The sequence below is a fragment of the Equus przewalskii genome, chromosome 12 (assembly GCF_037783145.1).
Source record: "Equus przewalskii isolate Varuska chromosome 12, EquPr2, whole genome shotgun sequence".
NCBI lineage: Eukaryota > Metazoa > Chordata > Mammalia > Perissodactyla > Equidae > Equus > Equus przewalskii.
Window position 1 is genome coordinate 27,880,974 of NC_091842.1, and position 23,599 is coordinate 27,904,572.

Genomic DNA, 23,599 nt, shown 5'->3' on the forward strand with positions numbered 1-23,599 from the left:
ATCTCAATGGCAGAAATCTCTTCTAGAAGGGAAACTCACGAGGCAGGAGCTATATGCCTCCATAGGGAGCTGGGTAAATAAATTATGATTGCTGTTAAAAATGATAATAATGTGGATTTATATAGATGCTCAAGACACATAGTTAAGCAAAAAATGTTGCAAAGCAAGACTTGTAATATCCTACCCTCCTTCAGTTTTTTAAAAGAACGTGTATCTATCTAGCTACCTAAGTATATATATGTGCATGTATCTATGTATCTACCTATGTTTGTACAGGAAGAAAAACGGTGGACAAAGATACACTCCAAACTGGAGAGTTCGACAAGGGATGAAGGGCACAGCAAACTTTCTCTTAGTTTGTTCTCTTCTATAATAGTGATGAAAATAATAAGAATAATAAGTTTTTAGGGCCAGCCCGGTGGCACAGTGATTAAGTGTGCATGTTCCTCTTTGGTGGCCTGGGGTTTGCTGCTTTGGATCCCGGGTGTGGACATGGCACCGCTTGGCAAGCCATGCTGTGGCAGGCGTCCCACATATAAAGTAGAGGAAGATGGGCACAAATGTTAGCTCAGGGCCAGGCCTCCTCAGCGAAAAAAAGAGGAGGATTGGCGGCAGATGTTAGCTCAGGGCTAATCTTCCTCAAAAAAAAAGGAAGAAGAAGAAAAAGTTTTCACATATTGAGGAATATGGAGAAGCCGTTCTGGATTAAAACTGATTCAGCCTAACACTTGTTTTTCCCAGAGCAGCCTGACTTCTGGCCTGCCAAACACGCACTGTCCATCTGCTTCAGACGTTTTCCCAAAGCAGAGGATGCCCTCTTTAAAGACAGGGATGAGCCTCCCATTCTCTGATGCCAATACCAGCACTGCTTGGAAGACAAGCTTTTCTTCCTAGAAAACCAGGGCCAACCTGGGCTGCTGTGCACACGCTAAACTGCAGCAAAACATCTCCTTGTGACTTTGAGGGAAAAAAACTGTATTCCTGTCGTGTCTGATGTATGTTTGTTCTGAAACGGTAGATAACCACGCTGTAAACCACACTTCTCGAGTACTCTCTTCCCGGGCGGAGACTGCACTTCCGGGCTAGTCCTCAGCTTGGGTCAGATCAACATCACCTTATGTTTCTAACCTATAGATTGGTAGTTGACTATTTGCGTCGACAGTAGGAATTTTGCAAAAGGAACATTGTATTTTGTAGAAAGAAAAACTGAAAAGAAAGAAAAGGCAGATGAACACCACATATTAGGTGAAAGAAAGCAAGTCGTAGACAGTATATATGAAGAGTTTGTCTCTTAAGAAAAGAAAAGGATGTTTATGTACATGCACATCTGTGTCCCGTCTGTGTGCAGAAAAGAGGATTGTGGACAGCAACATAAACATTAACGTGGCTACCTCTGGAGACAGAAATTCCGCTATGCTGTGCATATGTTACTTTGGTGGGTGGGGATTTTAAACATCCACTGTCCCCATCAGTTGATTCCCGGGCAAACTGAGACATCAGGAAAGGTGACCAGCAAGGTATGTCCCTGGGTTTCCGACAGGTGAATTCTGCGGGGGACATAGAGAACTTACCGCCCCAGTGAAAAATTCCAACCCGGTGAACGGCAGGGTGTTCTTTTCGGCTATGGTAAACTGAGGGATTATGATGAAGCTGAAGGTCACGATGAACGAGAAAATGTTGAACTTCAAAAGCCACCTCAGAAAGTTGAAATAGGAGAGGACGCTGGTTCCAAACTTGCCTCCGATGACCTTGAGCGTCTTCTGCCACAGGCTGACGGAACTGAGCAGCTCCGACAGGCTGTTCTTGGATCTCCGGTATGCCTGGGGTTGGGACACAAAACTCGTGGCTTGACATGCCCTCAATAAAAAGCTACTGAGCAGGTCCTACAATAGCAAAACCAGCCACCATTTCTAGAGCATTCCAATGTGCCAGGCACCGTTTGCAAACATTATCTCTTTAATCGGCAGGACCACCCCCAAAAGTGAGTGCAATTATTACCGTCCCAGGTTTGCTGTGGAAGGTGACACGCACAGTGGCTGATTTACCCAAACAACTCAGTGCCTCATGGACCTTCGCACGCCGGCCTGGCACCATCACACCTAGACGGACCCAGTTTCTACGGCTTTCAATGAACAGCCCTGAATTGTGGTTCCTCTTCCCCGTGGGTCCCCCTTCATCCCCATTCTGCCACCTCGCTATTTCCACCCTACGCTGTGCCCATTTTACTGACTGCCATCAAGGCTGACTCACCAGTGAAATGGAGTTCAGACACTGTGCGCAGCAGCTGAGCTCAAAGATACCGTGGGAGAGCTTGCTCTTCTCTCTGTCAGCCACTTTCCTGTGGGGAGCAGCAGAAGACAGTGAGGGTGACCAATGCTGTAACGCATTCCTTCCCAAAATATGTACTGGGCGCCAACGATGTGCCAGGCATGGTCCCAGGTGGTGAGATAAAGAGACCGATTTCCCTGGCTGATGGAGCTGACACCCTACTTGGAAAGAAAGAAAATAAACAATAAATATAATAAGAAAATGGGCAAATGATATAGGATATTCGAAGGTGATTTGTACCACGGGAAAGAAAAAGGGAAAACAGAACAGTGTCAGGAGACGAGAAATGCTGGGGTGGGGGCCGTGTTACAACTTGAAATAATGAGATATTTGAGCAAAGACTCAAGAGAGGGGAAGGGTTAGTGGCACAGAAGAGGAAAAGCCCGGTGCATAGGGAACAGCCCATGTGAAGCCCAAGGAGGCCAGGATGGCTGGAATGGAGTGAGAAGGGGGGAGGGGGGAGGGTATGAACGATAACCATGGGGGAGGGGGAGAATGGTTCTATAAGTCAGTGGTTCTCTCCCTAGGGAGATTTCGCCCCCAGGGCACATTTACCAACATCTGGAGACTTTTTTGGTTGTAAACTGGAATGAGCGGTGCTACTGACATCGAGTGGGTAGAGGCCAAGGATGCTGCTAAATGCCCTACAGTGACAGCCCCACGACAGACTGAACCAGCCCCAAATGCCAGGCATACTGAGCTTGAGAAATCCTGCCCTAAAGTCTTTCTAGGCCATCATAAGGCCCTTACTTGGTGACAGAGGGAGCCATGCAGCGTTTGAAACAGAAGAGTGCTTTCAGAAAGATCTAGCCACAGTTGGCGTCTTTCCCTTTCAATGAACTTATTACCTCTACTTTGCTCTGGTTCTCATTAGTCCGCCCCAAACGCCCATCCCCGCATCACCATCTTCCAAGCCTCAGCCCAAATGTCCCCCGCTGCTTTGCCCAAGCCCACTGCATTACTCCTTCTGGTTCTCCCACTGCAATGGCCTTCAACTGGTCTGATTTTCTTTCTGTCATTTATAAGCTACTTGTTGACCAGTCTATCTTCCCTGCCAGACTTTGAAATGTATCTCTGAGACCTCAGAGCAATTGCATCGTGGAATTATTTATTAGCAATCATTGCATCCACTCTATCAGTTTCTACCAACTATTATGAATGGCAAAAAGAAAAAGAAAAAGGCTGAGGAATAGTAAATGTAAGGTCTGAAGGCTAAAACAGCCCTCACTCTTGTTAAGCTTCTGAGGTCTTTTTTTTTTGGGTAAACTTTTAATTTTAGAATAGTTTGAGATTTACAGAAAAGTTGCAAAAACGGTATAGAAAATTCCCCTCTACTACTCACCATTTTCCCCTTGAACATCTTACATTTCCATGGTCGGTTTGTCAAAACTAAGGAACTCACAATGGTATGCTACAATTACCTAAGCGCCACACTATTCCGAATTCACTAGCTTTTCCGCCGATGTCCATTTTCCATTCCAGGATTCCATCCTGGATACCACATTGCATTCAGCTGTCATGTCTCTTTGTAATCCTCTAGTCTCCGACAGTTTCTCCAACTTTCCTGAATTTTGATGACCTTGCCAATTCTGAGTACTGTCGGGTATTTTGTAGAATGCCCCTCAATTGGGATTTGCCTGATTTTTTTTCTCTGGTTAGACTGGGACTAGGGGTTTTAGGAAGAAGTACCACAGAGGGCATGTGTCTTTCTGATCACGTATCTCTGAGGATGCTAACTTTGATCACCTGGCCGAGGCAGCATCAGCCAGACTTCACCGCTGGAAATTTACCCTCCCTCCCTTTCCATCTCTATCTTTGGAAACAGGTCACTAAGCACAGCTCATGCTCCAGGCGAGAGGAGAGAGAAGCACTTACAAAGATTACTTGGAGTTCTCCTGTAGGGAGATTGTCTCTTCTCTGGTGTTTATTTATATCTTATCTTTCTGAGATGGGGCAAAAGCAGAAAATTGAGGTTTGCATGAAATCAAGGCAAGAAGAAGGGATTTTGGTCCATACCTAAGGTTCCTCTTCTCTTCCATGGTCCTTGGCTGGCTCCTGATGGCTTTAATTCTGTCTCTGGATGTCATGGGTATCAGAGATGCAATTAACTTTTGTCCTGCAGAAGAAAATAAACAGCGTTTAACATATCTTTTTCCTTTAACAGAATAATAGCATTTTAAAATATGGCACTGAAGTTAGAGCATGTTTTCACAAGAGCACAAAAAGAAAAGGATATACAGACTCAGGGATCCCAAAGGTCACAAATGAAAACAAGACTGCATGCCTAGGTGTTAACCTCACAGCCAAAGCAAATGATAATGTCTGCGTGCAATTCCAAGTCAACGTTTTCCTTTTTCCGATGACAACAAATGTTTAGCAAAACCAACAAGACTCTGCACGTTTGGTCAGCCTCACTGTCCTCCTTCTCTTTAACCTCCTGCATCACTTTCTCTTGCCCTCCACACTCCAAACACCTTCTTTACATTTCTTGACTGTTGTCATATGCTGCCCCCTACCCCGGAATGCACTTCCCCCTTGTCTCCCGCTAACTCATAGCCACATTTTGGGTCACTGTGGTAGACACTGTTGGTTGCTACCCCAAAGTCATCTGTCCTTATTAACAGAATCTCAATTTTGTTTAGGAATTTACTCCCCTCCCTCCCATGGCCCTGAGCTTCTGCAGGGTGGGACCCGTTTCCAGGCACTGGGGACAGGTCCTAATGGGCCCAAGCCGATCCTGACGGTCCTGTCCCCCTTGCAGCTGACCAATTCAGATATGGTTCTGTGAGAGGTGGTCTGCTGAGGAGCTTCTTGGAAAGGTTTCTTCCCTCTCAAAAAAGCAAAACTCAAAAAACAAGGAAAAGATAGATCCTTCTGCCTCTGGGTGGTGGTGTGTCCGCATGTGATGCCTGGAACTGCTGCCACCATCTTGTAACAGGGAGGCAGCCAGCTGGGGGGCCGGCTGGGGCAAGGATCGAGGGAGCTGGCCAGAACTCCTCATTTCAATGGCATAGTTGAGGTGGAGGGAGAGTCCCCACAAGAGGGCCACCAAATAACTCTGCTGAAGACAAGGAATTTGTATCTCTCCTGAGAGGGAAGGGGGAGTAGACAGAGAGCAAGAAAAGCGAAGGAGGGAGGAGGAAAAAACACGAGATACGCAGAGACAGCAGCATAAGAAGAGATGCTCCAATCTCCGATAAAGGGCTAAACTCACAAAACGCTTTGGTGTAAACGGATTTTTTTTCTCTTAGAAATCACTGAGAGCGGCTGGACTTTATGCCTGGAGTATTAGAGAATGAAACAGAAACAGCATCCGTGTTTGACCTCAGGAGGAGGTGAGGCACGGAGGTCTCAGGTAAGACCTTGTTCCACGGTGGACTTAGCAGTGAGAAGCATCCTATGTAGCTGAATCCAGGGTGGGGAGGAATTGGACCAAAGCAGGCCAGTAGTTAAGGTGTGAGGCTTGGGAACCAGGCAGACCTGCAGACCTGCCAGGCATGTGAAATGCGCTTGACCAAGGTAAGCTCTTGTTAGCGGTTAGATGCTCTCAAAGTGACCCCTTCCTCGGTCCCTAGCATCCTCAGGTCATCTACCAAACCTTCAACCTTTCTGATGTCTTAAAACTGAAAAACCCCGTGGACCAGCTGGAAGCCTTCTTCGCTCCTGCTCCACCCTCTTTGCCCCAGGGTCCGCTACCTTGCATGTTTTCATGTGAAGTACAAGGAATGTCTGTGCCCAGGCTTTCCGGGCTATGAAGGATCTGAGAAATAGAGTCATTCAAAGATGTTGGAAACCATAGCAACCGCCTGCTCTTTTTGTCATTCCAGTCGCTGAAACTCTGAGAGTCCGTCACACCAATGTCAGAAATGGAGGAGACCATGCTGAAGCTTGAGTTCACCAGTGTCTTTTCTGGAACAATCTGATTTGAGGAGGGATGGCTTTGGACCCCCGATGGCACATTCTCGACCTCGATGATGATTTCGTTCACTTGGTCATCAGACAGCATCTCTCGCCTTCTCCCAGTTTTGTTCTCCCAGGGGGTGGGCTTCCGATGACCTCATGCAGTAGTCGCACCGGCGTCGCCGGGAACCACGCAAAAAAAGTGATGACGATCACAAGGGGATGCCCCTTCACATTTTTTAAATGCCAGGATGAGATCGCCAAAGCCAGCCCCACACAAATCACAACGTAACCCCCCACATCGACACCAGAGGGGTCTCCTCATGAAGAGGTGTGTTTCGCTACAGAGACTTCTGTCTCCGTAGCTAGGTAAGAAATCTGAAACAGAATTCTTTATTAAAGACAATGGGATTCTAGAAACAGAGGCAGGAATTCTTCTAAATGACTCATAAACAAAGGGCAAGATTTTCTTTTTAATTTGATGCCTCCGGCCTGAAACTTATATCTTATATTTCTAATTTTATATGCCTATATATCCACATAGGTTCACAGTGAAACAATTACTATCTCCTGACTGTCTTGGGTGGCCCATGCTCCTATCTGTCTGCCTCCCAATATCCATTCTCTCTTTGTTTCACACCAGAAGAAGCCTCCTTTACAAATCTCCCAGCTTCCTTTGCGGCTCAGGGTGGATCCTTTGTGGCTAAGGGTGGACTTATGACCCAATTTTGGCCAATGAGACATGTGGCTTCCAGGAATGTTCTTTAAAGGTGACAGTTTCCTGCTCCACACTTTGCCCATCACCATTTCTCCTTCTTCCTGACCAGAGGCTGCCATTTTGAAAGCAGGAGGGCCAACATTCACCTGCTAAGGATGGTGGAAAAAGAAGCTGTCAAAGGGGCTTCAGTCCTTGAGAACATCATGGGCAGAGCTGCCTACAAACCTTGGACTCCCTCCCTCCACACTTCTTGTTACATGAGAAAAATCAATCCCTTTGCTGCTAAGCCACTGTCCCATTTCAGTACCAGGTACCCGAACACAACTCCTATCCAACAGACCTGATTCAGAAATCACTGCGGCCAAGTTTATTTAATAGTCGGAGAAATGGAGGTGCCGAGAAATGACCTGACCCCCTCCTCATCACATTCTCGCTAAGCAGTGGGGTTAGACAGGCCTCTACTCCTTCTCTCCATCAATGATAATTCACGGTAACGACACCTGCCATTCCTGCAGGCCAAGTACTTTAGATAGAGTCTACCATTTAATTCCCATAATCACCCTACGACATAGGTCCTATAATCAACCCTATTTTATAGCTAAGAAAACTGAGGCTCCCAGAGCTTATTTGCCTAAGGTCACAAACCCAGCAAGTCGTAGGGCTGGGGGTCGCAGCCAGGTCTGTCTGGCCCCAAGGCCGGGCCTCAGGACCACTTCACCCTGGCCCTTTCCTGTACTGAGACGCTGATGTATCATTCATTCCTCCATAAATAAATGAATATTTGAGGGCCTCCTAGGTGCCAGGCGCTTCCTAGGTACACAGCAGAATCCATCGAAGTGATGCTTTATCAGGAGGCTGTCCACCACTCAACTGTACGTGGTCTGAGAAACAAAACCAACGCAAAGCAAAATGGTGAAGAAAAAAAGATGGTGAAGAAAGCTCGGTTCCTCTTTGGGTCTTCCCTCTCTTTACTTCTCTGTGCCTTCTGAGGCCTCAGACCTCATGCTGCCTAGATAAAGCAGTCGCTAAAGTCTAAAGGCATCTCCTCTCCCTAGCAGCTAAAGCCATTCTCTGCTCCAGGGGGAACCGCATGGAGGGCACGACCGTTGACATGTCCATGGTCTTCTCGCCCAGTAGCAACAGAGACCCTGGTGGGAGATGCAGGCATCTTTGAGAAAACTCTTAAAGAACGAGGCTAAAGGTTATCCCACAGGCTCAGGAGCCAGAAGGGGAGAAAGAGTTTTAAGTCATGGGGCCCCTAGATTTGTGTTATTATATAGAAGACTCCGTTGGTTTACTCTTCATTGTTCATAGATTTGCCTCTTGGTTCCAGAATTTTCTGACCTCTCTCCTCTTAATTTCTCAGTCTCTGCCCCAATCAGACCTTCATCACCACACACGGTGGGCCTTAGAGAGCTTCTGAACTGATTCCAAAGCCTTCTGTCTGTCACAAGTCCCATGGGTCCTATACTCCATCATCATAATAGTTCTATCAGGATTCAGAAAAATTTTGATCAATGCCCTGCCACCTCACCCGCATGTGTTAGCAACGGGATGGACACGTGACCCAGTCTTCTTTCCTATGGTAAAGGTGCCCCAAATAGGGAGGGGCAGAGTCTTTCTTCAGCATTGACTGACAGACCCAGAGAGAAAGAAAGACTGTCCAACGAGATTGCTCAGCTGAGGGTGTGTCACAAGGCCTGCTATTGGTCATGTTCCCTGGCCCGTGGAGAAGGAAAGGAAATAAAAAATAAGAAATAAGTGAAGAAAGTACTGCATCAGTCACCACACCGAAGGCCAAGGGGAAATGGCAACCTCCGCATTACCTCGAACAGATTCCTTCTCCAGGGTTGAATTTTTGGTCACTGTCCATTTAAGCCTTACCTTGGGGTGACTTGTGCCAATCGTTCCCAGACAACGCCGGGTTCCCATTAGCTGGGCTGGGGCTGCCTTCACCCACAAACGCAGGGTTCACTGGAAGGAAGAGGCAGGAGACATCGTCAATCGTCCCACCACACTGATACCACTGAGCACGTAAAGGTCAGCAAGACTGAGACCTTGACCTCGAGGTTCTAACAGACTAACAATTAAGCCCTTGGGTGGAAAGGAGGACACAAATACGAAAACAATGCTGTTAAATAGAAACAGCCAAGATCAATGCTTTCAGTGGACTATGTGCCATGGTTAAAAGTAACTGTTCCACTGAGATCCAGGACACACTTGAACATGTATAACTGAAGAACGAGTCTCACGAAGCAATACTTTGACTACATAAACAGCGCTGTGATATATGATTCTGTTCCACTCTTTCCGGTTTCATTTTTAAAAATTAATTTCACAACTTGTATGGGTTACAACTCAAGAGTTTGAAAAATGCTTGTCTAGGGGATGGGATGGGTACGCAGAGCACAGAGGACGTTTAGGGCAGTGAAAATACTGTGTGTGATACCATGTAGATGGATACGCGGCGTTATACATTTCTCCAAACCCATGGAAGGTACACCACCAAGAGTGAACCCTGACGTAAACTACAGACTTTGAGCGATAACGAGGCGTCAGTGCACAGTCATCAACTGCAGCAAATGTCCCACTCTGGCGGGGGATGTTGATAATGGGGGAGGCTGTGCATGTGTGGGGTTAGGGGTATATGGGAAATCTCTGTACCTTCTCCTCAATTTTACTGTGAACCTGAAACTGCTCTAAAAAAAATTGTCTTGAGTAAAAAAAAAATGAGCGAAAAAACAGATAGTCTAGATAGTTACAGAAGTTCCTTCCTATCTCAGCATTTTACGATGATGCATGAATCAATCTGGAATCTGGCATGATTTTCTCAGGAAGAGGGTCCATGCTCAGCATCTACAAGACAGTGTCACATTTCAGTGTATTTTTATTCAATCCATGGTAAATATTAAAGGCTAATCTCCTTAACAGAGAAAAGGGAGTACACTGGCTTCATCTGTTAGAGGACGATGCACAAAATTACACTGCAGGAGGTTCTGGAACTTTTTGCTGGGGATCAATTCCCAGCTTTGCTACTTACTACGTGTGTGCCCCTGGGCATGTTACTTGAGCTCTCTGAGCTTCAATATCTTAGGCTCTAAAACAGGAATAATAATAGGATCTTCACATAAGATTGTTGGGGAATTGAATCAGTCAATACAGTAAAGTGCTTCAAATAATCCTGGACTACATATATATTATCCTGGATTATATATATATATATAATCCTGGACTATATACATATATGTAATATATATCCTCAATATATATTAACTATTGTGGCTAATTAATGGTTGTTCAGCAAATACTACCCTTCCCCCATCTTGGACCACCTTCATTGCAGCTGGCCTTGGTCATTGACTTGCTTTTACGATGGAACATGGCAGAGATGACAGTGTGCTAGTTCCAAGTCAAGGCCTCAGAGACACTGCATTTCTGCCTGCTACTTTGAGACCTTCCAGCTTACGCAACGGGAAGAAAATGGTCCGGGTGGCTCACCTGATCAAGAAGGACAATAGACCTAAACAGAATCCGCGGTCTGGAGTCAAGCACAGCCAAACCCAACCTGGTTCTGCCAAACTCCAAGCAAACCGGCAGATGTGTGAGTGAGAAATAAATGCTTGTTTACTGGGTTTTTGGAGTTGTTTGTTATGCAGCATTACTGTGCCAATAACTAACTGATACATCCCTTACAGGTGCTGTTGCTATTAATTCATGTAGCACTGTTGAAGGACCTACTGTGTGCCAGGCACTGTGACACTAGGAAAATCACCTAGCGCCTTGGAGGATACCCAGATGAAGATGGGTTCTTCTTAAGGAGTGCAGTCTATGAGGATGGCATGGCACTGGACAAGTGAGTGCCCAGGGCTACAACCTTAGTCCTACCAAGGAGCCCAGCCAAGGAACCCACACTTAACGTGACTACTTTTTTTCTAAACATTTTAATTTCCAGGGTGCTATGGGGCTTGGTGGTCAGGAAATCTGTTTGCAGTTGTCCTGATCCAACCCAGCAGTAACGCAGGCTAAGAAACAGCTCAGGCTTTGATTCAGAGAGACTAGATTCCGATGCTGGCTCTGTCAAGTTAGACCTGGGTGACCTTGGGCACATTTCTCTCTGAGCCTCAGCTTTCCCATCCGTAAACAGGGAGAGCAGTAGTGGCTGTCTGATGCTGGTTGTGCAGATTAAACAAGGCAATTAAAGTCCAGCACTTGGCAGAGTCTCCAGGCATGGGAAACACTCAAAACCTGCCTGGCATTATTAACTCCACTTGCACTGGGGGAGCGCAGTGTGTGTCAATTTTTTTAAATTATTGACTCCCTAAGGACTCTTTCTAGACATTTATGCCTTACTGCCCTCCCCCGTGAAATTTTAAAACACAGATACACTGTATAGCTGTTTACGTGCTACGTGTGATCTGTGCTTTATACGTAAAAAGAGGAAGATTTTTCTCCAGCCTTTCAAGAACAAGTTTCCCCCTTAGGACTGATATTGCCCCCACTGGGAATGCATGGGGTAAAGGTTTGGAATAGCCTTAATGAATACTTTTTATTCAAATGTGTAACAGTCCGCATCTTCATTAGAGCGTAAGGCACCCCAGCCCCTCCTCTCCGCCTGCTCCAGACTCCCCCCATCCAGCCCTCAGGGCTCAGCGATCGGCCCTCTGCCCCAACCTCATTCTGTTCTTAGCTCAACACTCCCTCCTTTTTCTGGCCCCCACAGCCTCTAAATCCCCAAAACACTGACTCTTGTGTAACAAAAAGGCTTCCTCTACCAGACAAGTCGCTTTCTCCTCTTGGAAGGCGAGAAGTTTAGAATCTCCTTAGCCTGGGGGGCGTGATTGATCACATATTCAGAGCCTGCTTGCTGATTTTCCTTCCTCTTGATGTGCTGATGTCACCTACCCATTTAGGCTTTAAGAAACATGAGGACAGAGCTGCTTCTTACTCCCTTTGTCCCCAGTATGTTCCAAATACACAAGTGCTGACTGTCTGAACACTTTCATATGTGCGACACTAAAGCTAGCCACTGGCAGCCCCAAAAACTGAATCTAGCCTACCAGTGATTTTGTTTGTCTAGGTTGCTGTTTTTATTTTATTTATTTTTCTTTTTTTTTGGTGAAGAAGATTCGCCCTGAGCTAACACCTGTGCCCATCTTCCTCTGCTTTGTATGTGAGATGCCTCCACAGCATGGCTGTTGAGTGGAGTGGGTTCACACCAGGAATCCAAACCTGCGAACCCAGGCTGCCAAAGCAGAGTGCATGGAACTTTCTTTTTTTAAATAGATTTATGTTTTCTTTTTTTTCCCTCTCTTTCAAAGATTGGCACCTGAGCTAACAACTGTTGCCAATCATCTTTTTTTTTTTTAATAGATTTATGTTTTTGGGGTTTTTTTTTCTGCTTTATCTTCCCCAAATCTCCCCGGTACATAGTTGTATATCTTAGTTGCAGGTTCTTCTAGTTGTGGCATGTGGGAAGCCGCCTCAATGTGGCCTGACAAGCAGTGCCATGTCCACGCCCAGGGTCTGAACCGGCGAAAACCTGGGCCACCACAGTGAGTGCGTGAACTTAACCACTCGGCCACAGGGCTGGCCCCGGAGCACATGGAACTTTTAACCATTTGGCCACAGGGCCAGCCCCCTGTTTTTATTTTTTTAAACTATTATTTTGCAGCCTGTGAAAATCAGTCGGTTTCACATAAAAACCTAGATTTCTGGCTTCCTTAGAAAAATCTGAGGATCCAGCCACACTGAGCCCAAATTTCCGCATAATTGCAATGGGCCGAACCTGAACATCGGCCACCTCACGCAGGCACAGGATGCACATGCCCAAATTTTTCATGGTCCCTACCTGGCCTGCTTTGATAATTGATGATACTGCTTATCTCTCTGGACATTGAGTTCTCTGCCCTTGTAAGGTGACGTTCGAGGGAGAAAGAATTAACCAATTCTTCTATTGCTGTAAATCCTTCATGATTGCTCCCCCAAGTCCACTGAATTGTCCTTTCTTCTCAGGATATGATCCTCATCTTAATAAATGCTTACCATAGCCATTTCCAGGAGCACCTGGCACAGAGCGGCCATATGGATTTGCCATCTCCATGGAATTCATTTCAATGCTTTGAGGGTAATCTTCATACTCTCTCTCAAGGATGCCCAAGGGGCCGTCACCCCCATGACGAAATGAGTGCTGGATTGAAGATGTTCTGTTGAGCAGTCTAAAATCCCAAAATGATGGATCAATATCCATCCAGCAGCATGGTAAGGAGAGTCATCCATCCACCCATCCATCCATTCATCCATCCCACAAATGCCAACTGAATGTCAACCACGTGTTAGGCATGGGCTAGGGTGAGGACGCAAAGGTAAAGACATGGATGTCTACCTCCTAATACAACCTGGGAGAGCTCCTTAAACAGAGCCATAAGCAATTATAATACAAGCAGGAACTGGTGAGTATCAGAAGACAGGCCCAACGAGGTCAGAGGAAGGAGAAGAATTCTAGCTGGGAGTTTGGGAGGAAATCTACATAGAAAAGAGACAGCCGAGCCGGATTGGAAGGATAAACTTATACATAAGGAGTCAGGAGGAGGACCTTCCAAGGATGAAGAACAGCATAAATAAAAGTGTCAGACCGGAAAGTGCTGAATGTGTAACGGGAATGCTACAAAAATCAATTAACCTGGAGCCATGGTTCTCAATTTTAAATGTATAGCAAATGCCGGGCCTCACCCCACACAATTAAATCAGATGCTCTGAAAGTTGAGCCCAGGCATCTGCAGTGTTTTAAAGTTCTCCAGGTAATTAGGTAATTCTAAGGATGAGCCAAGGTCAAGACCCATTGACCCAAAATACAGGGTGGAGGTAGGGAGGGGATAGGAGAAGTGGGAGTTGTCAAGTCAGGCTGGTCTCTGGCTGGCATCATACAATTCACCAAGTGCATGCTCATTCTTAAATGTTCTCATGGGCGAGGTAGTGTGGCCTTTCTCCCAGAGGTGACGGGGAACCATGACGATGAGAAACAAAGGAGTGACAGGGTCAAAGGCACATTCTGGGATGATGAATCAGGCAAGGGGGACAAGACCAAGGACGACATTTCTACCTGGTCCTGTTACCCCTACTATTTAGGACCGGAAGACATTTTGACCCTGCTGCACACCCAAATCCCATATCCTTGTTCCTAGAGATAAACACAAGCCATTAGTTTTTGTTGAATTCATAAATAATACTAGTGGAAACAGCACATGCAAAACAAGACTCAAATTAGTTCCAAGTTCATAGATTTTTTAAAAACCAGACTAAAGAATCACATCTTGCTGGCAACATGAACATTGAAAAATTTAACTCAGGAAAAATCAGATTTGGTAAAACTAAGTCACTCAGACTAACTCAAACTAACGCTGTTAATGTCCAGAACTACACCTGGTAAAATTTGTCAATGACCAAGAATTGACAGAAGATTTAAAATCTTTTTGACAAAATTCAGATCTACAGAATCTGAACCAGGAAAAATTGGACCTAATTTTTTAAAACGGCCTTGAAGGAATACTGACAATGGCAAAAATTATAATCGATCAAAGTTGATGAAAACAACAAGAATGCAGAAGATCAATGAACCAAATCTGCTGTAAACACGAAAAATGATCAGTTCTGATAATAATTTCAGTAAAATAAAAAAGAAAGCGGAAAAAATCAGGAGTGGCTCAACCATCTTGTATAAAAAAACTGAGGAATTAAATTGATTTCATGGAGTTAGATCGTCAAAAGATTTTCTTGATTAAAATGCATTTATGTTGATACAAATCTGGTTAAAATGTTTGGGTGTATAATTATCAAGTCTTAATCCTAACCTTTATAGGCAAAGTCGCAGGGGCAAAACAGTGGGGACCCAAATGTCTTGCAGGGATTGGATAGGAAGAGGTAGGGGACCTGGGAGGATGTTATCCAAGAAAAAGGTGATGGAAGATTATGTTCGGGTAAGGGCCTGAAGCCTCAGGGCGAGAGCCACGGCCCAGGTGAGGTCTACAGGTAGGTATGAAAAGTTTAACCACAGCTTCAGATCATGGAAATCATCATACGTGTCCCAAACCCAAACAAGGCCAACCGAGTTCCATTGACTTGATGAGCTAGCATTTAGCCCCCACCCACAATGGAGAGAGATGCCTGCACTTACTCCCTGGTCACTTCCGGGGTCTCAGAAGAGCCAGAAGCACGACCATCCTCAGCATCTGGGTAATCGGGCTCCCCCCAAAAGTTTGAAGAGTTCCGATTGTTCTCAGCACCGGGATAGTCTGGTTCCCCAAAAAAGTGTGGAGAGTTAGGTTGATTCTCGGCACCTGGATAGTCAGGCTGTGCCGGAGAGTCTCTATATGGACTGATTCTGGAACCAGCATATTCTGGATTCCTTCTGGAGCCTGGATGGTTGGAACCGGCTCTGGGGCCAGGATGGTTAGAGTTTCCCTGAGATCCAGGGTAGTCTGGTTCTCCCAAGGAGCCAAGATAATCAGGATTTGTTCTGGAGCGTGCATAGTTTCCACTGCTCCTGGAACCTGCAAAGTCAGGATTTCGTTGAGATTCAGAGTAGTCTGGCTCTCTGGATGAGCCTGGAGGGTACGGATTTCTCCAAGATCCAAGATAATTTGGCTCTGCCAGAGATTTGGGATAGTCTGAGCTTCTTCTGGAGCCTGCAGAGTATGGATTGCTCCTGATGCCAGGGAAGTCTGGATTACCCTGCGATCCAGGATAATCTGGTTCTGCTAGAGACCCAGGATAGTCGGAATTTCTTCTGGAGCCTCCAGAGTATGGGTTGCTTCTGGTGCCAGAGTAGTCTGGATTACTCTGAGATCCAGGATAATCTGGTTCTGCTAGAGACGCAGGGTAGTCGGAATTCCTTCTGGAGCCTCCAGAGTATGGGTTGCTTCTGCTGCCAGGGTAGTCTGGATTACTCTGAGATCCAGGATAATCTGGTTCTGCTAGAGACGCAGGATAGTCTGGATTTGTTCTGGAGTCTGCAGCGTATGGGTTCCTGCTGGTGGGGTAACCCGAGTGGTTCAGAGGACCTGGAGAATCTGAATAACCCCGAGTTTTCAAATATCCTCGCGTAGGGTTCCGAGACCCTGAATAGTCAGGGTCATCTGGATCTTCCTCGTACCCATTATTCCTGTAGTAGGCAGACATGCTGGCACAGATTCTTTACCCTGGAGTGCTAAAATGTTCTTGCATTTGCAGTTACTCAGGGATCTTTTCTGTTACCTGAAAAACAAAAAGGAAGGAAAAGGTCAGACTTTTTCCCTTTCTTCCCTGCAGAGGCTGCTGGTTATCTTCCAGTACCTGTCCTCCTTTCTTTCATGGTTGGGTACACAGCTGCCCAGAATAAAGACAATGTTTTCCAGCCTCCTATGCACCTAGGTGCGGCCAAGAGTGGTCAACGGGACCAGAGCAGAGCAATATATACAACTTCCAGGTTACTTCCAGCCAGCCAGAATGTGGAAACGACGGGGCGCCATCTTGGGCGTGCACACCAGGCAGCACCCGCCCTAGGGAGGGCGCCCAACAGATGGAAGAAGCCTGGGTTGCTGATGACTTCACAGATAGGTGCCAATATATCAGCTCAGACTTTTACATACAGGAAGAAATAAACCTTTATCTTATGTAAACCACTGTTTTTTGGGTCTCTGATACATGTGGCCAAACTTACATCCTGACCAATACAATGCCTCAGTTGGGAGGGAGGGGAGACATGGACCAAAAGACTGGAAGGAACAGGACTTTTGAGCACTTTGATTGCACTAGCGGTTCTGGGGTTCAAAGTATAAATTAGGATAAGTGCACAAAGGAAGAAAGGTCGATGGCAACTAGAGGACTTGGGTAAGGAGACAGCTGCTACCATCCTTCCACTTTGAAAAGATGATTTTATGAGTTCCCTGAGCTCTGATCCATGGACACGCTTTCAAATCAGAAGCGATGGAGTTTTGATCACTGAGTGCTGGATATCTGTTGTTTTTACTTGCCTATTACCCATTTGTCCCTCTTTTGGCCCCAATGCCCTGATTTTCCTCCGGGCATCCGCCCCTCCCCCACTCTTGGTCCAGGTGATTCAGGAAGGGCTGATTGCATTCCTGACTCCAAGGATGGTCACATGACCCAGGCCCGGCCAATCACTGTGCACCATGCCCCTGGCCACAGGGTTTGGTTCAGGAAGGGGCACAAAACCCATTCAGTCTTCCAAGACCTTGACTAGACTAACTGGGAGAGATAAGCTCTTGTTTCACTAGGGTTGCTATGGTGATAGAACGTAAGCCTGGGAGCTGCTGGTGTAGTGTCAGTAGGAACAGCGACAAAAATAATAAGTAGAGGAGGGGGCCAGCCTGGTGGCATAGAGGTCAAGGTCACACCCTCTGCTTTAGCAGCCCAGGTTTGCAGGTTTGGATCCCGGGCATGGACCTACACTCGGCTCATGAAGCCATGCTGTGGTGGTGTCCCACATACAAAATAGAGGAAGATTAGCATAGATGGTAGCTTGGGAACAATCTTCCTCACCAAAAAAATAAAAATAAAAGTAAAATAACACATAGGGGAGAAAACTAAAAGGAAGAATCAATAGGATTTGTGGACTGATCCGATATGGGCGGGGTGAGAGGTAAGGAAAATAAAAGACAGAAATATCTCCATAGTTTCAAGCCAGGATTAGATGAATGGTGACACCTTTGAAAGAAGGAAGTAGATCATTTGTAAAGTTCAGCCAACGTTTACAAGTTTATCTCTAGACAAACATAAAGGGTTAGACTTTTCCTTGAGAAATCAGAGCTAACACCAATATTAACTTTCTGCCCTCACCTGCAGTCTCAGCATGTTCATTTTTGCTAACTCAATTCCATATTTCTCAGCAAGGTGGAAATCCATTTTCCTTTATCTTCTCCCTGCCTAGCATCCATTTCTCTCTCTGGTGGTAACACTTTTCCTTGAGTTAATACCCCCATTCTCAGTCCATATGGGCCAGGTGTAGACATATGACCCAGTCAGAATTATTTTCTTTCTGGCCACAGTGACTGGGTCAGGACACAGAACCCAGTCAAAACCAGCGACATTCAATTCTGGGAGTTTTGTCACAACTGTTGAGAAGAGAGAAGCTCTCTCTTTCTGCTGGACTTGGAGTTAGGAAGTTATAAGCCTGAAGCTGCCCGTGGTCACCAGTGGAGGAGGCCTGCCTGAGAGTGGTGTCAAGTGGGAAGAGAACAGAGCCAAGAGACAAAGAGAAAGAGATCAAATGTGGATGACATCATTTAAGCACCTGAACCCACCCATGCCTCACATCTCTGTAAATATATTACTCCTTAATTTTAAAAAGAAAAGGAAAATGAAAAACCCCTAAATCAGACACCCATACCATAAAACCTTCTATTTCCTTAAGGGGCCATGATACTAGTTCTAAAAGAAATGAATGGTTCTGGCTCGCAAACATTTCCACTTTTCTTATATATACAACACAGAAAATCTGAATTAATGAAAGCAAAAGCTGGGTGAGGACAGGACAAATTACCTGAATTGAATGGTCCGCCTGTGTGATGCTACAAAATGGAAATGGTTAGGGACCCAGCCCTTGGCATCAGGTATAACTGGGTTTAGTTTCCATCTGCTGGCTGTGTGGACTTGGGCAAGTCACTGAACCTCTCTGAGCCTACTTCCTCACCCACCCAGTACGGACAATAATACCTCATAGGGTTGTTGTAAGGAATGAACAAGATAAGGCACAGAATGCAGCTGGCACCAAGGAACCATTTACTGAACAGAAGCTATTTTTTACCACTATTTTTATTTATGTGTAATGTAAACCCTGGCAGCTTCCAAGAGAGAAATAGGGGTTGGTCGACAATAAAAGTCTTGCACTCAACCAGGACATGATTAAAAAAGTAGAAAATGGTTTGTAATAAAGTAGAGGGAGGAGGAATTCTACAAAATTCCTAGGTTGACATAAGGGGCGGCTTCTGAGAACCACATTGTGCTGTGAGCTCCTTGCGAGCCCAGACTGAAAGGGACTCATGACAGGTGATCGCGTCCTCACTACCTATGAAGAGAGGACGTTCATCAGTTTTCCAAGAGGGCGACAGCTCCTCCCAGGATGAATTTCTAAAAACAGTGTATTATGAGAACCCTTCCAAAGGGCTCAGATAACCACATAGTAAAGCCAGGGCCCAAGGTCATCAGCCAAGAGCTCAGCAGCTCTAGCCACTCCAGGCCGAGCTGCAGGAGCAGAGTGGGGAGAAGATGCTGCAGCCCCCTGCAGGTCCCTGTGAGGAGATGAGCAGCCCCCTGGCAGGAAGGCAGTGGCATATGGCCATTTCTGGCCAGTGGGCTGTGAGCGTAAGTGGCTGTGTCACTTCCACACCAAAGCATTTGAGAGCCAAAACACAACCTTCTAGTTCCACTTTCTCCTGCAGTGGCAACCAGTGACATTTCAGATGGCGACCCACCCACCAGCCTGGCTTCCTGCACGACTAAATGCAGCAGAGCCCACCCCCACCAACCCACAATAGCTTTCCATGAGCAAGAAATAAACTTTTACAAGTTAAGCCATTGAGATTTTGAATTTCTTTCTTTTTTTTTTTTTGAGGAAGATTAGCCCTGAGCTAACGTCTGCTGCCAATCCTCCTCTTTTTGCTGAGGAAGCCTGGCCCTGAGCTAACATCCGTGCCCATCTTCCTCTACTTTATATGTGGGACACCCACCACAGCATGGCTTGCCAAGTGGTGCCATGTCTGCACCCGGGGTCTGAACCAGCGAACCCCGGGCTGCAGCAGCAGAACGTGCACACTTAACCGCTGTGCCACCAGGCCGGCCGCTGAGTTGGTTTCTTGATGCAGCAGAACTTTGGTCTTTATTTAGAATCTCTGACAAATTCATTTATACGTACATTCATATAACACACACAGATAGATAGGTAGATATGTAGGTACACAGAGAAGTAGATGATGAATAAATACATAAGCAGATAGATAAAGTAGGTAAGTAGATAAGTAAATGATAGATAAGTAGATAGATAGGCAGACAGACAGACAGATAGATAGACAGATAGATAGATAGATGTTATATGCGATCAGCCAATGATTAGTTTCAGTCTGGCACAGTTCTCTGTTCTACTGATGTCAGTCGACAGGAATTTGTGTATTGCACATCTCTTTCACAGTCCCGGCCAGAATGGCGCTCTAACCACTAGAACAAATTCCTAAACAAACACAAAGCTGAGCCCACAGACAGGACGAGGGGACAGAAGAGGAAGGAGGAAATAGCTACAAGAAAATCGTCTTTTATTGATTGTCAAATAAAATGGGAGTGGTCTTCCGAAAATCTTACCCATAGTTTCCTGCAAACTATCAGAGGAACAAATATCCTGCCCTTTCAAAGGAATACTTTTACTTTGTGCCTTGGAAAAAGCACAGACAGGATACTATACTTTTTTATTTTTCCTCCAAATTTTATTGCTCTAGCGCCCTTCCAATAAGGGCCATTGAACCTATTCTGAGTCCGCCTTTTGACATCCATTGAGCGCTTCCCACCTCACTGTTTCTAGGGTTTTCAATCACGTTCCCAAGCATTTATACACCTGCTACGTCTGTTCATCGGGGACTCCCTAATTGATCTTGCAAGGCTCCTGGTTTGAACGGGCGGTCGCAACACTCTTGCATTTGTCATCCAGCCAATCCCAGAAAGTTCAGGGGATAAATTACACGCTAGAATCTTGAAGAAGTCACATTCAGGCTTTTTATCTGGACCTCTGCTGCCTCTTAGCTTTCCCAGACTTAAACCAACATAAGCCATGGCAGGCCACCCACAGTTCCGTTCTGCAGACGCCAAAGTGGGCTCATAAAACATAGGGACACAGAGTCATGAAGGATTGTCAGGCCAAGCTTCGTGTGTAACGAGAAAAAACTGGAAGCAATCCAAAACCACATCAACAGGGGACTGACCAAATCAGTGACAGCACCCCTGCATAATGGAACATGACGGGGTATCAGAAAGAATGCTTTAGAGCTACACATACCAGCAGGAGATGGCCGGCTATGCACGGCTCTTCGCTCTAATCTCCTTTTCCCATCTTCCCGCCCCAGGCTCAGCCTAGACTATCATGGCCAAACAGTCATGACTGTGCAAAGGTTAATTTTGCTAATTGAGGCCATTTATTATCTGACAAGAAAGGAAAGAGAAACCAGGACCTTGTAAAATGGCAATCCTGATCAATACCAAATGCAGGACATCACCCCATAAGAGGCAAAAAGCAAGGCCACAAATTCTAATTTTAGTTGTACATTTTATCTTCTAAAGGGGTGAACTTTGTCATGCCAACTCATGACAGGGCCAACCTTTGAAGCCCAACAAAATCAACATTGCTTTTGCTGGCTACAATCCTATAAATGATACAAGATACATACATATTGAAGACCCACAGTCAAAATTATGAAAGTGATTCCATAGAAACTCTTAACTAGTTCCAATGAGCCTCTATCCATTTAATTAAAAATAGACCAAACAAATTTTTTTAAATTGTTTTTTGTGGGGGGGGGACACGGAGAAGAAACATTTCATTTTGCTAAACAAGGTCATTAAAAGCAGCGACAGCTTTTGTGATCTACTGTCATTGGACCATTAACCTGCGGCCACCTTGATTTCTGACTTCCGGCCTCAAGAACTGGGAGACAACACATTTCGGTTGTTTAAGCTGGCCGGTTTGTGCTACATTGTTACGGCAGCCCCAGGAAACCAGCAAAACCACACAGAGGGCGCATCAATAAGCGACAGTACTAGGGTTTCACGCATAAAAGTTACATCTATGTCTATCTTTATCATGCCCTACAGACTTCATGCAACTTGTCCTTTTTTTAAACATAAGACTGATTTTGAGATCTATTCATGTTGGCAGTTCACACATCAATCTACAAGTCTGTTCATTTTTTTTTCAAGATTGGCACCTGAGCTAACAACTGTTGCCAATCTTTTTTTGTTTTTTTCTGCTTTTTCTCCCCAAATCCCCCCAGTACACAGCTGCATATTCTAGTTGTGGGTCCCTCCAGTGTTGACATGTGGGACGCCACCTCAGCATGGCCTGATAAGCGGTGTCATGTCCGCACCCAGGATCCGAACCGGCGAAACCCTAGGCCGCCAAAGCAGAGGGTGTGAACCCAACCACTCAGCCATGGGGCCGGTTCATTTTCATGGCTGTATAGTGTTCCATCATATGGCCTTACCACATTGTACTTATTCCTTCTCCCACTGATGGACATTTGGGCTATTTCCCATTTTTCACTATTAAAATGATCGCTTTACATCCCATCTGAGTCTCCTTGTGCCCACTTGTGACAATTTATCCAAAGAAGACACAGGGAAGTGGTTTTGCTGGGTGGCTTGCCTTAAGTGTTTCAATTTCACTAGAAACGCCCCCCAAGTAGTTGTGTTAACTTACAACAGCTTCGGGTAAGTAACTATTCATTTTCACATGGTCACCCCAGAAGGACAACCAGCATATTCTCCAAACTGGTCTTTCTTCCTTTTCCCTGGATTACCCCCAGTCAGTACTCCATGCAGCTTGCAAAAAGGCAAGGGAAAGAAGCTCATTCAGAAAAAGAAGAAGGGCAAGATTAGCCTCAGTTAAACTGGGTTTTGCCTTCTCAGCACTGTTGACAGAGAGTTGTTTGTTGTGGGGGCTGTCCTGTGCATCACGGGACGTTCAGCGGCCTCTCTGGCCTCTACCCACTCGGTGCCAGTAGCATCTCCCCCAAGTCGTGACAACCAGAAATGTCCCAGGCCTTGCCAAGTGTCCTCTGGGGACAAAATCACTACTCCCACCACCCCAGCCCTGCTTTTGAGAACGTCCGGGTTAAACTGATATTAATGTGGGAAGACCTATAAGGGCTTTTCCAACTCTGCAAGTCAATGATGTAAAGAAAAATTTATAGTGGGGAAAAAAAAAAAAAGAAAAAGGATGCAAAGCAGAGGGAGACTTCGACATTAAAGAGAAAGGAGAGGACATTTTGCATGAAAATGAAAACTAAGTTAAGAAGTGAAATGGACAAAGCAAGAAATGTACTTCTGAAACATAGTAACTTTGACTACCTACTCCCAGGCAGGCAGCGAGCAGAACCATGTGCTGCATACTCGTGCTCTGCGCCTGATGTGGAGCAGAGGACTCTTCACACTCCCGTTTTACAGATGAGGAAACGGAGGTTGAGAAGGACTTGACATCTTCTCTGAGCTCTCACAGAGAGTAAGCAGGGACAAGGATTTGAAGACAAGTTTCTTTACTACACTGGACCACTTCCCACATAGACTGACTTCCTCACTTTTTAATTTACTTATTTAACTACTTAGGTATTTCGAACAATCAATGAAGATTGCTCAGGCAAAAAGGGAAATAGGGGCAGAGAAAAATCTCTATTTTCTATTTACCCATTAAAGGTAGAAAATAAGAGCCAGCCCCATGGCCGAGTGGTGAAGTTCGCATGCTCCACTTTGGTGGCCCAGGGTTTCGCTGGTTCCGACCCGGGGCCGGGCCTAGCACTGCTCATCAGGCCATGCTGAAGCAGTGTCCCACATAGCACAACCAGAAGGATCTACAACCAGAATATACAACTGTGTACTAGGGGGGGCTTTGGGGAGAAGAAGAAG

General features: G+C 45.7%; 1 protein-coding gene across 5 annotated transcripts in view; it reads right to left on the bottom strand.

Annotated features, from left to right (window-relative positions):
* Positions 1-23,599, bottom strand: part of TMC5 (transmembrane channel like 5) — a 73,872-nt gene that overhangs the window by 29,403 nt on the left and 20,870 nt on the right. For 4 of the 5 annotated variants that reach the window (XM_070566618.1, XM_070566617.1, XM_070566620.1 and 1 more), the window contains exons 2-7: positions 15,117-16,195; positions 12,989-13,161; positions 8,831-8,920; positions 4,345-4,444; positions 2,251-2,338; positions 1,572-1,820 (exon numbers count right to left, since the gene is read on the bottom strand). In XM_070566618.1, the coding sequence (XP_070422719.1) occupies positions 1,572-1,820; positions 2,251-2,338; positions 4,345-4,444; positions 8,831-8,920; positions 12,989-13,161; positions 15,117-16,120 (1,704 nt within the window). In that variant the 5' untranslated portion in view covers positions 16,121-16,195. Of the gene's footprint in view, positions 1-1,571; positions 1,821-2,250; positions 2,339-4,344; positions 4,445-6,024; positions 6,627-8,830; positions 8,921-12,988; positions 13,162-15,116; positions 16,196-23,599 lie in introns of those variants that run through there. The other variant, XM_008539414.2, reaches the window with a different exon arrangement.